General features: G+C 43.3%; 1 protein-coding gene across 6 annotated transcripts in view; it reads right to left on the minus strand.

Moving 5' to 3' along the window:
- Positions 1-16,710, minus strand: part of LOC117483951 (partitioning defective 3 homolog) — a 284,671-nt gene that overhangs the window by 84,975 nt on the left and 182,986 nt on the right. For 3 of the 6 annotated variants that reach the window (XM_034132308.1, XM_034132305.1, XM_034132303.1), the window contains 3 exons: positions 14,583-14,621; positions 9,579-9,812; positions 6,077-6,308 (listed from right to left, as the gene is read on the minus strand). In XM_034132308.1, coding sequence (XP_033988199.1) covers positions 6,077-6,308; positions 9,579-9,812; positions 14,583-14,621 — 505 coding nt within the window. The remainder of the gene's footprint in view (positions 1-6,076; positions 6,309-9,578; positions 9,813-14,582; positions 14,622-16,710) is intronic. The other 3 variants (XM_034132309.1, XM_034132307.1, XM_034132304.1) reach the window with 2 other exon arrangements.

Below are 16,710 nucleotides of genomic sequence, written 5' to 3' on the forward strand. Positions count from 1 at the left end.
CATTTCAGGCCGACAAGATTTCAGATTCAATTAACTCCATCGTGCAACACCGCCACACACACACACACACACACACACACACACACACACACACACACACACACACACACACACACACACACACACACACACACACACACACACCACACACCACACACACACACACACACACACACACACACACACACACACACACACACACACACACACACACACACACACACACACACACACACACACACACACACACACACACACACACACACACACACACACACACACACACACACACACACACCACACACACACACACACACACACACACACACACACACACACACAGTCTCCCCATGCTTCAAGGTCTATCTCGGAGCACTGCATGATCATTCTAAACCTAATTACTTCAGAGCTGTCTGATGGAGGCCCAGTGCTGCCCAATCACATTTGCATCGAGTGGCCAGACCAGAGGAAGTGTGGCCGGACAGCCAGCCCCCCCATGTATGAAACAACCATTTCTCATTTTTGTGTGGTGGCTGACGTCGCAGAGAATTCTCTTCTCCCCCTCCTTAATCATATCACTCGGCCTCTCCCTATATCTAAATGCTCCACCCTCCACCCTGACACCTCACACAAACCTGTACTTCTGTTAACCTGCCGTACATTAGAGTTCTGTTGTTTTATTGTTTTCATCTCTGTCACAGAGTGCAGGATAATCTTCTCAGTAGGGGACTCCGTTGTTTGTTGCCTGGCCCCCGCTGGGCCTCTTTTGTACATGATTGGCAGGAGAGTAATGGGATGTCACACTGAGGGGACATTTTTGTGAGGGAGTTTGGAGATCACGCCCCAAAAAATGGCCCCTTTAAAGTCCTTGCAATCATGCGCCAGCTTTAAGGACACAGGGGGAAAGTACTTCTGAAAAGAGGTTTCTTTCAAGGAAGTTGAAAAAGCTAACCCCCTCTCTGTAAAGTGCCCTTGGTGACATGATATTTCTTTTAACTTGGCAGTCATTTGAAGGTGATATTGAGGTATGACTTTGCACTTGCCAAATCTGCCAAAGTTCAATACTAAATTCTCTCTAAAACATGTATCTGTGACAAGGGAATTCTGTGAATCACTTTGCTTTAGCAAGCTCCACAAGAGGTCCAAGAGGTCAGCCTCCCAAAAGTGCCTCTGACAGGAAGTCACATGTAAAAAAGCACTTCCATGAAGTTAATCCTCTTCCACGATGAAACTTGACAAGCAACTTCTCTAATTACTGACCACCTTGCTGAGCTGAAGTTTATCCTTGCATCACCATCCAGACCATGATGTGTTATATTTTATCTTGTTATTATCTTTTGCTGCCTGTCTCAGATTCCTCACTTAACTCCAGTCATCCACGTCAATGCTCCAGCTTGATGCTGTGCCCTGTGCCTGCATTAACCACCTCAGCACAGACATTATGATGAGTGAGGAAGAGCAAAAATAAGAACAATTATCATTTTCTCTTAGATTACACTCGGCAGATGTCAGGGCCCACATGTGGAGGCAGCTAATTGCTGTCTCCAAATCAACTGCGCCATAATACTACAACCATATGTGAGCTATTCTGTGTGTGGCTGGGGAAGTTTGAGGCGGAGAGGGGTGCGTCATACAGGAAAAGAGTGTATGCTGTTACATCAGATACGCCCTTGGTCGTGTGTGTAAAGAAAAAAAGCCAGGCTAATGCATGTGTCATGTTGGTGTACTGATGATCGTACTCGCCATCAGCTGTTCACACCCACACGAGCAGAAAGAATCATATGGTAGGAAGGCACGGAGCGGAGCAGCAACACGCTAACTACCTACTCACATGGTACGCATAAGGCCATCATGCTTTTGTGGCATGGTATTCATATTTTAGGCACACTCACACATGCATGCAAACATACACACAAGTGTGCCAACCCCCCAACACACTGGTGCTCCCAGCAGTTCCACAGTGCCTAAGAATAATAAAGATTGAAGGATAGAAAGCATCCCTCCACTCCAGCTTTCCTTTCCACTCCACACCCCTCTCTCCCGCATCTCTCCACGTAGCCTCGAGTGAGGCTGCATCTGCACGGAGGCAGACGAGGTCCCTGGGGTGATGGAGGATGGGGGGTGGGGGGTGAGGAGAGGGGGGTGCACGGCTGTCACACTGAGCTCCAGTGTCGGCTGATGGCTCGGCGTGAGGCATGCCACTTATCAGATTGGTGGGGAGGGTAGGAGTCAGGGGGGGTGGGGGTAAGGGTAACTGTGTGCGCGGGTGAGGAATCACAGGGGAGAGAGGGTGAGGGTGATGCCAGAGCCCATTAACACATCTTTTGATTAGTACACACACAGGCAATGGATTGCACACACACATTTAGATGAACCTTGAACCACACACACACACACACACACACACACACACACACACACACACACACACACACACACACACACACACACACACACACACACACACACACACACACACACACACACACACACACACACACACACACACACACACACACACACACACACACACACACACACACACACACACACACACACACACACACACACACACACACACACACACACACACACACACACACACACACACACACACACACACACACACACACACACACACACACACACACACACACACACACACACACACACACACACACACACAATGTGCAAAATTGCCAGAGCTCCTCAATCCTCCCTACAGGCAGACGGTAGCCCGATGCCGTGACTGCCGCTGTGAAAAGCCCCTGCTCCTCCTTCCGTCTCTCCTTTTCCTTTTCATCCTCCTTTCCCACTCTCCCTTGGTGCCCCAGTTCACTCCAGTGCACACGCTCCCTCTCCCAATCCGCCCCTCCCCCCCACCTCTCTGGCCCCCATTCCCAGTCTCAACCATGCCTTCCGTTTTTGCAGCCTTCACTCGCTTGTCTCTTCCAAGCATTTCCAGCGCTCTTGTGAAAAATACATTAACACCCTCATAAAAATGTATTGAGGTATATAAATATGAATGCGCACACACACAAACACACACACACACATTCAGAAAATACTACATACACGCCTTAGCAAGTACATGTCCAAACTCAATGCAAAAACGACCACCTCGGACTCAAATTAACTCAATAAAATGTAATGTTTTACTTAGTTTTGACAACTAATCACTGAACTCTATAATAAATTATGGGGAGTTTTTTCCATGTGCCTAAACAACAGGGTCACGCACACGTAAACACATCAAGAGATGGAGATGGGGCTTTGATGGAAGAGGTCAGTCAGTCTCAGAGCAGAAAAACAACACCTCATTAGGCATGTTGAAGGGAGTCTGCAGGCCGGGCCGGGACATTGTTGTCTGCTAGCATGCTAACAGAGCCCTGGGCAAAGCTTCCAACGTATAAACAAACCTGATAGAATCAGAAAGTAATGATCACATGTTATCCACTAGAAAGGACATGAATAATCCCATATAGCCCTGCACGCCCCTATATACCAATGGATGCAGACATGGACGCAGTGATACATGCTTGAGCATACATCCGTGAAATAACAGTGATGTCAGGATGCCCAGGGCTGGTTCTTTATCCTATGCATGCATGCACATTGCTCTCCATTCATAAGATTATAAGCTATTCATTACTGGATGGTACTGTATACCAGTATTCATCCTATAGGCAGTACAGTATAATTCCTGAGAGGCAGGGACTCTGCACTGAAAAGTCTTTGCTTTGGGCTGTAGGCAGTCAATTTACTTTCCATCACGCACTCACACACTTTCAGTCGTTCTTGCACTCACAGTATTTATCTCACGGCCTCTCGCTCTATCTTCCCTCTCTCTCCTTATATTAGGCCATCCTCCTTTCCCCTGGCTCCGATGTTAATGCACTCCCAATCAGGCTGTCCATTAAGCAGACGTGCACTACACGTTCATCAGGCCGTCCAAAGGCCCGCATGCAAATGAGCTCAAATTGCAGTGCGCTGCAAACTCCTTGAAATCTCCTTAGCGGAAGAACGTGAGTATAAGACATGCATTTGTGAGAAAATGCAGGAGAAATCGAGTGGCTGCCTGTCTATTTTATGCAAATGACAACCACGGAGACAAGTATTACAAAGGATTAACCTAACCAGGGTGTCTTTTTGATGTTTTCGATGCAATGATGAGACACTCACATGTGAAACTTGCTGATGTAAAATATATCCTTGATTCATAAGCCTGAGAGTGTTGAGTTTCTGTCAGCCAATCCCTTTCCTCATGCACAGTGAAACTTCTCCATTTTGAAACACTGTCAAAACTTTTGGTGGAATCGCTGAGAGTGCGACACGAAACAGATTTTTCACTAGCTTTCCCTCTCCTCCCTTTTTGACCGCTAGGCATTACACATCAGTACATTCTGTTCTTTACGAAAAAGTTTGTTATTGTATCCGGTGGGACGCATTTATTCTCACCTCAGTTCCTCGCAAACTGTAACTTTCTAAACCGGAACAGGGATAGAATAGAAAAGGGCTGTGTAGCTATGTGGGGGCTGTCACGGATTTAAGCAGAAGAGTGTTTGATGTAAAAACAAGTAGGAGAAAGAAGGAAGCGGAGAGACACTCTTGTTCAGAATGCTGCCTCTTTGCATTCAGGTGGCAAATGGCCTGGCGTTAAAGGCATGGAGCGGGGGGGGTGTCAGCGAGGCCTGCCGCGTGCCAACTCCTAAGTGGCGGTGGCACTCAAAGATAATGAAGAACGATGATGAGGGCGAGGAGGGCATCCCGAGGGCTCACGTGCACATTTAAAAAAATCACCCAGCAGTCACCTATCAAGCTCCGCACACAGCCACTCAAAAAGGTTTGCCAACGGCGCTGATTGCATGTCACCGAGTGTCAAACCTGCGGCTCAACTTTCCACTTTCCTTCAGTAATCCAGCCCACTTCTCTGCGTGTTCTCTGTGAACATACGTTACTCATGCCTGGTGTGAAAAAGAAGGTAAGTCATTATGCAGTCACACCACATGATGCGAAAAAATAAGGGTAACAGGAGAGTGAAAATAATGGATTATAAGCGAGTTCCCTGCATTCCTCAATCGTGACCTCGAAACACACTTGTCGTCTTTATTGTTCATTACCGAGCCGTGCGCCGCGATACGCTAACTAATCCCATTAAACTAATCCACATGAAAACAACTTACGGCACGATAACAGCTCGTACCGCCTCCACTGTTAATTTATGCCATATTCAAATATGCAATGAATTGAAATAATGAATGTGACTCCCCCACTAATTTTCTTGTGGCAGAGATACAAGATGGATACCCGCAGGATGTTTATTTTCATCCACATTCTTGTTGCCCACATTTCCTATTATTGTCCATGTACATGTCCAAGTCACGATCATTTTTTGCTAATAATGTTTTTGCCAATTAGTTAATTAAAGGCAGTGGAAATATATTTGTTCTCCGATTGGCACACAAACAACCATTACATTTGCCCTCAGAGTTGCTTGGTTTGAAGCCACCCCTTAACACATGTTGTATGTAAGGTGTCAACATGACGTTGAAGACCTACAGCAGGTGAGGTATCCCAGGATCGTCTGCCTCTAAAATCTTGTTACCGCGTGATGTGACAGCAATAACCAGCCACAGGCAACAATTCCTACCCACGATCGATTTTATTATCTTTAAAAGCTCTTTTATTCCAAGAAACAAATCACAGCTCCAACAATAGCACCCGTATGGGCCCTGTACATTGCCTGCTGGTTAACAAATACTGAGTTTGTTTGGAAAGAAGAAGCGTCCGCATGGGTTAATGAATAAAACATGTTGCCCTTATTAAAAATAATCTGGCTCAAAAGAGCCAGAGGCCCTTGAGGTCGATAACTCCCCCTCCCCTCCATCCGCTCCCTGCATCTCCCAGGGTTCAAGGAGAGAGGTCCCTGATTAGCAGTGGCAACATCCAGAGAATGCATTCAAATTCTGAATGATCCAGTGGTGAGTGTGTTGAGTGGAATTAAATAAAGCAGATAGCGTTTGGCGCTTGGGGCTACACAGGGTAGAGTTTAGTATTTTGAGATGAGCTGTCTTACCTGAACATCTCGCCCAGGCCCTTCAGCACGCCTTTCTTGGCTTTGTTCTTGTCCTTGTCTCTCTCCCTCTCTTTATCCCGTTCAGGTTTCTTCTTTTCCTTGCCTCCAACCTTGTCTTTCTGTCTGTCATCTTTGGAAAGGTTGCCGTTCATCCCTGGTCCCAAATTGAGGTCGCTGCTGGTGGACATCGACTCGCGACCTGATCTGGAGCTTCCCTCCGTGTCCTCGTCCACTGGAGGGAACAGATAAGGGGGAAGGGAGAGGTGTTAAACATTGATATTGAGTGGAGGATAGTGCAGCACACTCACAATAACACAAGGATAATAAGAAATAAAATATAAGTTAATAAAGGCAGACAGTTTACACAAAGTGTAACTTCCACTTGACTCCCTGTGGATCACAGAAACCCCAGCACATCAGAACCTCACTGTCTTTTTTATATAACAAAGAAATAGTTCTTTCATCAGATAAACCGTTGGAAGAAAAACTGTGTCCCACAAGGTATGGCAGCTTTGAACAAAACACACTGAATGAATGCGCCTCATTAGAGCAGAATATATTTACTTTCTACCCCCTTTGAGAAAAGCGTTCAGTTGAACATATTTTCACTTAGCTGAAAGCCTCAAGTTATTTCAAATGTGTACATTTCACACAGCTCACAAGAGAACTTTCTTTTTTTCCCCCTTATCTGTTGAATTTCCTATAAAAATAATGTGCTGGAAAAATGGAAGCTCTAATGATAGTCATATGCATTTGGTTCTTAATTTACGTCTCAACTAATTTCAACCCAGACATCAAATTGAAAACCAAACTCCTTAGGTGATGCAGGGTTGATTAAACTCAAAGTTTCCATCACATCTAATCAGAACTGATGTGCAAAATGTAATTAATCTGTCAGTAATTATACATTTAAATAATCTTGAAAATGGCTCCCAGGGATCTTAATTGCAAATGTGGTGCACTTCACAGTCGTCATAGCTCCTGCCTACGCTGTGTCTCTGGATATGAGGCATGAGGTAGATGTCCTTCAGATTACAATTTATAGCAGTCTTGCCTTTAAGTTCTGCCTTTAATGGAAGAGAAATGAGTGATTATCATGAGGAAAGAAAAAGGAGGGAACCATGATGGGTTTGAGTTACACGGAATGAGACGGAGGGTGGAGCGGCTGGATTCACATTTCAAGGGACAGTTTTCTTCTCTTGTGATGTGTGGAGTTATCAGCCATTTATTTCAGCTGCCATCTTGATATGACTAATGGAATCATGTGGCATCGCACAACAGGAAGCAGTGGTTTAAACCTGCACAATTATGCAATTCATCGCTGTGAGGCCCCTCTCTTAGTTTTGTCCATGTCCACACATTTGGAAACAGGTTTGGTTTTAACAATCGACTCTATCTTCTGCCTGCTTATCATTCACTTAAGAGCAGCGGCAGCAAATAGCAGCTGGGAGCTGTATCTGGCTATTTAAATGCCTGAGATTAGCAGGAGTGCTAATGTCACTAATGATGCCGATAGAAGATAACATACTACCATTGTAATCCAGAATGTCCCAGAGGGAGGTGGCCATGTGTTTTTGTGACTCACGGGGAAGTATTTACATGTACTCATAAAAAGGCCTTATTTTGAGTTATGTGGAAACCCAAAACAAATTAAATATGTAATTTAATCGCACTTTTTTCCTTTTGCATCTTTTAAATAAAGCGATATTTTCGATCACAACACAAGATGAAATACTTTAATACTGGACATCAAAACGAGAGGCCGTCAAACACAGTTTTAGGAATGGAAAATGTCTTAGCTGACACAATGACAGCAGAAGCATTGATGAAAGTGTCAGGAGACAGAGACAGACAACCGCAGGAAACATTTAGTCACTTCTGTGAGAAGCTACCATTAAACTTTCCAGCTTTAATAATCAAGGACATTTAAGCTGGCCTGTCGGTGAAGGTTATGACAGACATGTAAAATTGCCTGTCTTTTTCCAACACACAAAAGAAAGGATTTTCCTCAGCAGAGCAGATTTGTCTTTTTTCTTTTTTCTTTCCTCAAACGATGCAACTCAAAGTAGCACAAGAGAAAGTGCACTTTGCCTTGCAGGATATCTTGTGGGGACACATTTTCTTTAGGTGATGCCACATTCTTATTTTATGTAAATAAAAGTCTGGGAGCAGAGAAAAGCAGCGGCTTATCTGTCAACTTTGACTATTAACCTCAGTGACGAGCACGGACTGGCTGCTTTTATCTAAATTGAAAAACAGAGTTATTTGAATATCATGGAGGAGAATGCAATATACCACGGCAGGGGAAATCTGTTGCTTTCCCCATTTTTCTTTGCAGAGATAAGACTGTATTTAATGGCTTGCCGACAGAGCTTATGAGAACAAAGCGTTTCAGGAAAATAATTCCCTCTTTTTCAAATGTCCCCCAGCTCTTTTAATGGAATCTTTTAATGGCGAATGCAAATGTATATCTGGTGATTACTCTTGTGGTGTTGCAGGGTTATTACCTGTCGCAAAACGTAAGACGGCTGTCTTTCAATCCCAAACGCGTGTCTTTTTGTCATCAAACACCAAATAGGAATGGATATATTCACTCAAAGGAAAGGTGGCATGCCTTTCTTTTCTAATGCTGTCTTAATAGTTCAGAATAAAGGAATCAGGCACAGTGAAGAAAGAATGTGAGGGATCCTGGCAGTTATACAGTGGATCGTGCCAAAACTTTCTCGCATAGACTAGAATAATTGTAAATGCAATTATGTTATATTAAGATATTATAACCACATATGATACAATAGGAGACTGACTTATGTGGGTAAACAGCGTAATAGTTCCTAGCATGCACTCTGTTTGAAAACATGGCAATGCACTTTAAGAGTATGTAGGCTCATGGGGAAACATGCTGCCACAGTTTCTGACAATTCCACTCAACATGAATGATTTGAATATTAATGAGTGTGTAACGTAGACGCCTATTGCAGATGTGCTTTATGACACACACACACACACACACACACACACACACACACACACACACACACACACACACACACACACACACACACACACACACACACACACACACACACACACACACACACACACACACACACACACACACACACACACACACACACACACACACACACACACACACACACACACACACACACACACACACACACACACACACACACACACACACACACACACACACACACACACACACACACACACACACACACACACACACACACACACACACACACACACACACACACACACCTCTCACCAGCAAAAGGGGATCCCTAACCTAGTTTCTAGTGGAAAGCAATTTTGAGTTGGCCTATATTACACTGACTGAATTTCTTTATAATGATCTACTGATATCTTCTATTGTACATTATAAAATGTCACATTTCTGAGTGCATTATTCTGGATCGCTACTATAAAAAAACTAACTTGGAAAAACAAAAGCACTGCATACATTACTTATATCACTCACATGTCTCCATGCTGTTTTCTTCCTCTGGTGTTGTGGTACCAGGTTTCTCGTATGATTTGTCAATGGCAGCTCTGAAGCTCTCGTTGCAGCCGCGGCCCCTGAGGATCCGTGAGCGGGGCCTGTTGACGTTGATCTCACCGTTCTGCGTCACCTCAGCAACAGCCGTCTGGAGGCTTTCCAGGGAACTTGACTTTTTCAGGCCCAGCGATGGTCCCACATCTTGTTCTTTAGAACCTATGGGAAGAAGAAATAGCGTCACTGAGACCAGCATACTAAAAGCATGTGACTCCCCCACAAAGGCCACCTAAAACCATCATCTCGAAGTTCATTGCGTGTCAATGAATCATTCACAAGTTGCTAGTTTTATATTGGAATGATCTCTAAGAAAGCCAAGATAAAATGTGGTTCTGGCAATTAACATGAAAAACAAATGATACCATTGCCTGGCCAATGAAGTGTGTGAAATGAGAACAGATTATTATATCTTCCCTGAGACATTTCCCTGTTGAGAATTCTAATTCAACCTTTGTCCTTGTGTCTGCACAGTTAAATTACGAGACCGAGACATAATGCATATAAATTGGCCGATATCAAAGACACCAATGTACCTTGGCACCAGAGTGATCATAGTGTTTTACTAAACTATTACAAGTTCACAAAAAGTATGAATGGAGTGTAAAAAAGAAAATGATTTCCATAGGTGGTCCTCTGATTGTTCTTTCTTTAGTAAAAGAGAAAGAATGGAGAAAAGAGTCCACATATAGACAAAGCAAATCTAAGTCCTTTCATTTCCAACACCATTCTCTTGTAATCACTAGAACATCTTAGCATAAAAAACATATCACAGCTGCAATCCTTCGCTAAGGCCTCAGCAGGTGGATGGTAGATGGCAGGTAATAGCACACCATGAGGGCAGAAAATTGCTCCGTTATCAGCCATATGTTGATTAGACTAGTGGGAGAAAAGCACCAAAAGTCTAGTTTGCACATATGTATGATAATGTAAATATGGTTCATGAGAAAATATGTATAACACAAACCAATGGTAGCCACTATCTTTGTACACATGATATAAATGAATGACTATTGTGGCTTGAAATGTGTTCTAATTGGAGAAGCTTAGTATCTCCTCAAAAAGACCTACATGGTGCTAATGTGAAAGCTGCTAGAGCAGATGTGTAGGAAGGAAAGTGAATGTTGAACAGCAAACCTCTTCAACACTACCCTGGACAGCTGTAATTATGTTTCCAATGCTTGCCAGGGGTTTGTTTAGGGTATGTAAGTGGAGCACAACTCAGGTATTGGTATTTCATTTTGTCAGGGAGCGTCAGTCAGTTCCCCGGAGCTCTTGTCTTACCCGCTGGATGGTAAACAAGTGGCCTGGTTGATTTTCTGTCCCCTTTATTTTGCCTCGATTTAGCGCAAAGCAATGTGCCGTCAAACGTAACGAGATGGATTTCTGAAAATGTGCAAGTAAAGCCTTGTTAAATGTTAATGTTTTCGGAGGAAACTATTGGTAATAATGGATAAACTGTTGATTCAATTACTTCTGCAGCCTCACTGACTCTCTGAGGGCTAAGCATATGTCGATGGAGTCTGGACAGAGCAGCATTGTATCTTTACGACTCCCTGTAGACCATATAGACCCTCCACATGTAGTGAGTGTGTGCTGCAGTTTCCTCTGTGGCTTCACGTGGTGTAAATAAACGTCTCCTACAGCTCTTCATGTTAGTTTTCATAGCAAATACCGCTATAAGGTCTTGTCTCTACCTCCACTGAACAGAACACACACATGCAAACACTAGGTGTATATGTTTGTATGCGTGTGCCCCATAGAGGGACTCCATAATAGACACAATAACAGAAACTCACAGCATACACATACTTCTATATAAGCTATAATCAACAAGACCCTCGACATGTTTAAAGTGGCCTAAATGAGGCATGACCCATTGCTGCTGGGTGATCACAGTGGATCTTTACATGGAGGGTTGCACAGCCAAACACATATTAGGCAAAGAAAACAAACCTCCATCATTGGAAGAAAACAATTTGTGACCGTTGTTTGGAGTATCCCCTCCAAAACACATTTGTTTTAGCGTTTGAGAGATGGAGTCAGGATGAGAAGAAACATGGAGAACTGTGAATACACAAAGTTTGCAAAAGCAGGGTATGAATGAGCTTAGGAGAGAACAGGATAAACTAGCAGAGCTGTGCAGAAATGCATACAAGCTCTGCTCCTGTTATCATCATTTTACCAGTGGCAGCTTGTCTCTTTTGTTGTCTCAACCCCTTTGATATTCTCTTCTTGATCCCTTAACCAAGCAAACCTGCAGCAGCTCACTAGTGATTAGCTAGCTATCTGAGTTTCAAGGTTCAAACACACACCATGTACAAAGCGACTTGCAGAGGACAAATGCAGGAGAGAGCTGGAGATGTATTTTTCCTATTTTCTTCATCTTGACATTTATTGAGGAAACTAAAGGTTTTCAAGCTACTTTCAAGAACCTTAAGGTCACAAGGGCATTCCTCTTTCTGCTGTGTTTGCTACCAATGCAGCCATACTGAGAGTGTGAGTGCTTCTCTATCTTCCATGGCTTCTATAGATATGGTGTCAAAGAAGTCAGATAGGCTAAAAGGTCATCTAGCCAGTGGTGTTGGGTTTCCAGCCTGGTAAACGTTATGTCTTTAACACACCATTTTCTCCGCCTTTTTGTCAATGTTAATAAAAGTAGCCAATCCCCAGAGAACCTAAACTCAATCCTGAAAGCACCATTAAAAAAAAGAAAAGGAACACCAATCCTATAATGTAGCATCCCTTTTAGTGGGAAGAGCTCATCTGTGTGTGTGCCCTCAGGCTGTATTGGACAGTCAAATGAAACTTTACTGTGTGCTACAAATGTCCAGGGGTTAAAAGCAGAAGATTCATTTGACTGCTTTGTTCCTCCATTTCTGATTACTATGGCACATTTCAGTGCCAAGAAAGCATGAACAGTCTTACAAGACCCAGCAAATGCAAGTAAAAATCATGTAATTCATTTGGTTCGAAAGGAGTAATCTCATCATGCGAAGGACAAGAGAGGACAATCTAAAGGAAAGGAAACGAGCACAGATACAGCGCAGCAGGGAAATGCCGTCATTTTTCATACTTTGTGTATGAAACTCAATCAACCCAGTGCAAATGCCATGTAAATGTGGGTTTTCATGAAGCTTATAAGTAAAGCCTGCCAACAGTGGACACGCAGAAGCCAGGGTGCATGTTCAACACAATGGGATTGCAAGTTAGAGCTGCGGAGGATGCAACAGTTCAAGGGAACACAAATGACATCTGCTCTAATCGGAAGCAGGGAATTATCCTCACACTCGGTATTCCGCACCACGATCCACTTGGCCATTGTTTCTAGTTAGTGTAGCGAATGACTGAGAGAAGCAGGGAGACAAAGAGAGGGGGAGAGTGAGGCAAAGAGAGGGAGTTTGCCCATAGACCCAGGCTGCCTCGAACCTGCCTTTGTTTTCATCAGAAGCAGCCGTGGCTCTCCTGGGAGAGTTTGACGGACAGCTCTCTGTATGCCAGTCTATTATGTGATTCCTATCACACAACAGAAGCCTCAGTGCTCTGCTCCTCATCTTCCTCTTATTCAGAGGGATGAAAATACATATTCCCCCATTGCATACAGACACGAGTTTGTCACTCCCCACACGTCTGGAGGACAAATGAAAATCATCAAAATGAAATACACAAAAAGAAAAACAATCAAACCAAATAGGGGGGAAGTGCACCTGGATTGTGTGACGGCCAAACACAAAAAAAGCCAGCGTGCTGTGTTTCTTTGCCAGAATAAGGGCAAGGACAGTTAATTGGAGAAGATCCATTGCTATTAAACGTTAAAGAGGAGGTATGGCAAACTCCATGAATAAATCAGCAGTGGTTATTACAGGAACAGGAGACCATAGTATAATTAGAGCAACTAAAACTATGCTTCCCAGCCATTATTCACCACGGGCACTTGCATGTAAAGATCTGTGTACAGACAGGGGCTCCATTACACATAATTTATTCAGAGAGCCAGGGCTTTAAGCAGGGCGGTAAAAGGGTAATTATGTTAAAAATAGCCTCCAAGGTGGTCGGGGGAAGGCCGTGTCCAGGTATCCCATTGGAAGTGAGGCGTCCCTGGGTCGACCGGGCTACTATTTCTCTGAGAGTTGTGGATCATTAGCCCGACAGAGGACGTCCTCTGTACGCTGGGTCACAGAGGAATCATCATTAGCCCAACTGTTTCATATCTCAATCAAGGATGCTCAATACTGTCCTGCGGTTGTGCATGTAATCAGTAAAATGTTTGTTGAAAAGAAAAATGACAACTACTTTTTTATTGCTGCATAATTGAAATAACTTATAAGGTGAGGTGTAATATATGTGATTTGCAAAAGGCACTTTAATTAGTGCTCTGAAAAAGAGTCAAAAATATTCCCCTGTGACTCAGTGATTAACTCATTATGTTTTAATTTCATAGAGGGTAAGCACTTTAAAATGCTCCAACCACAGCTCAAAACAGCCCGACTATGATGGATCAATTGCAAAGAGATGAAGAGGCCAAATGGCAATGAGTGTCTCTTTATTGCAAATGCCACTCCATCCAACCCTACACAAATCCTGAGTAATGAGTGTTTTTTCTTCACTCGTTTGCACTGCAGAACGAGCACAATGGCACAGGTTCACACATTAGTTGCCAAGTCTCTATTCAACACCATGCAACTCCCTCTCAGCATTATGAAAACCCTCTTTTGATCATGCTGCAATTACCTCAAACAACTCTCTCCTCCATATGTGACTAAAGGTGCCAAGATCACACGGCCAATAATGGTTGGTTATGAGCTGGTTATTGAGAAAGTGTGGGGCTGTGTTTCCAATCTCCGGTAATGACCCATGGAAACAGATGAACTATCATAGCATCCATTGTAATAACTGTGACAGTATTGGGTGGATTCAGGCATGGTTGCTTACCTTCATTTGTTCTTGTGCTGCAGTTAATCTCATCTGCTACTGTTAAAGAGCATAAACAAGTAAGATTGGTTAGTGCCATCTGTACCATGATGGCGAGAATATGCAAAGAAGAAAGAGACAGAATCAGAAAGTGCAGGGTAGAAGCTGAATAGTGATGTAAGAACAGATATCAGACTCCATGGAAGGACCTGTCTATCATAAGGCTTACAAGGCAAAGTGTCTGAAATGTGCTAATGTATTACTGCCAGCCGTAGCACCTCACATCTCTTTCTTCCCTTTTCTACCCTCACTCAATCTTATTCCACATCTAAATGGGATTGAACAGGGGGGTGTCTGACCAGTTTAGCCTATTTCAACAATGATGGGCTTCAAAGTCATGAAATCCATCTGCTGATGTGATTTGCAAGCACCTGAAACATGATTAAAAGAAGGGGGGGGGGGGGAATCAAGTGACAGAATAAAATGAGAGTCTGTAGGGGAAAGCATTGTCGAGCATGTTAGTCCGTTCAGCTTTGAAAGCACAAAACTGATTTATTTAAGTGTTAATGGAAAGTAGGTATTCTTACACCTGCTCATGCACTACTATGCAACTACTCACGACAAACTGCAATGTCCAACAGTGTGCAATTGAAAAGGAATAAGGATATATTCTGGCCTCTTTATTTTCAATTATATTATACATAACCCATAGGCCATTTTTCATTGTGTGTCTTTGATGTAAAAACGTAATTAAAATAATCAACAGCAGTAGGCGCCTTTGAGATATACTGTATGGAACATTTGTGACATCAGATACAAATCATTAAATGTAGCTTTCATTTTGAACTCACACTAGAGCTTGTGTTCCATGTATTGACTGAAACATTTCCCCTCCAGGAACTCATGTCAGTTACTAGAGTTATTATATGAGCAGAACAAGTAGGTTATTTCCCTGCAACATTGGAACGCTGTGTTATTCTCTCTAATAGATTATGATTAGATATTGGCAAGGATTTCTGTAAGCAGGATATTCACATACTCAACTGGCACCTGCAGGTAGAGAAGGGGAATTTGAGTAATACATTGTAAACACTGATCTTGAGAACTAAGACGACATACAGTAATAGATAAATCATTTTGTAAAAAATCAATAACGTTAGTTATCCCAAGAGTGAGGCATTGTCTTGAGTAAAACACACTGCTGTTTCTTAGAGCTAATCAAATTCACAAATACATGCTGATGCCAACTTGGAACAATTAAGTAGCTTTTTTGATTAAATGAATTGATAAAATATGCATTTGCAATGATGAGAACGCCATCATGGAGCGATCTTCGCATCCTGTCCATTCTGCTCACTTACTGTACTCAGTTATAGCCAATTATACTTGTACTCGATACTAAGAACATAATGGAAATGATTTTTATGCTGGAATAATTGCTCAGTGAAACCTTTAGGATGGCCTACTGTTATCTTTCTGCTAAGCAGCACTTTCCACTGAAAGTTTGTGTTGTCTGGGTTCACTTTGTAGAAAAGTTTTGAGGGCGTACAAAGGGTAGTACTAACACAGTGAAGGTGGATCCCACAGAGCTGAGTGCAGTGGCCTGAACCTGCACTGGTCTGTGGGAGAGTCAAAGATTCCTACAGTTCTCTGGGCTCCATGTGGAAAAGAGTAGACTGTTATCTGTTATGATTAGCCAATGATGCGAGAGAAGGCAGCTTCTGCTTCAGTCTCAGTGGGAGAGGCTCTGAACTCACACCATCTTCTTCTTTAGATACAGACTGTGTGTTTGAGGGTGTGCCTGCACATGCAAGCATCTCACCGGCCTCCCCATTAGACAGTCACTAAAGCAGTCATTTTGTTCTTGCTTCTTGTGTTTCACCTATGCTCTACTGGACACAACACCATAGGGGATGGATGCCAAAGAGGAGAAGTGCTGGCTGGGCAGGAATAAAAGGAGTGTGTGTGTGTGTGTGTGTGTGTGTGTGTGTGTGTGTGTGTGTGTGTGTGTGTGTGTGTGTGTGTGTGTGTGTGTGTGTGTGTGTGTGTGTGTGTGTGTGTGTGTGTGTGTGTGTGTGTGTGTGTGTGTGTGTGTGTGTGTGTGTGTGTGTGGTGTGTGTGTGTGTGTGTGTGTGTGTGTGTGTGTGTG

Source organism: Trematomus bernacchii, unplaced genomic scaffold (genome assembly GCF_902827165.1).
Source record: "Trematomus bernacchii unplaced genomic scaffold, fTreBer1.1, whole genome shotgun sequence".
NCBI lineage: Eukaryota > Metazoa > Chordata > Actinopteri > Perciformes > Nototheniidae > Trematomus > Trematomus bernacchii.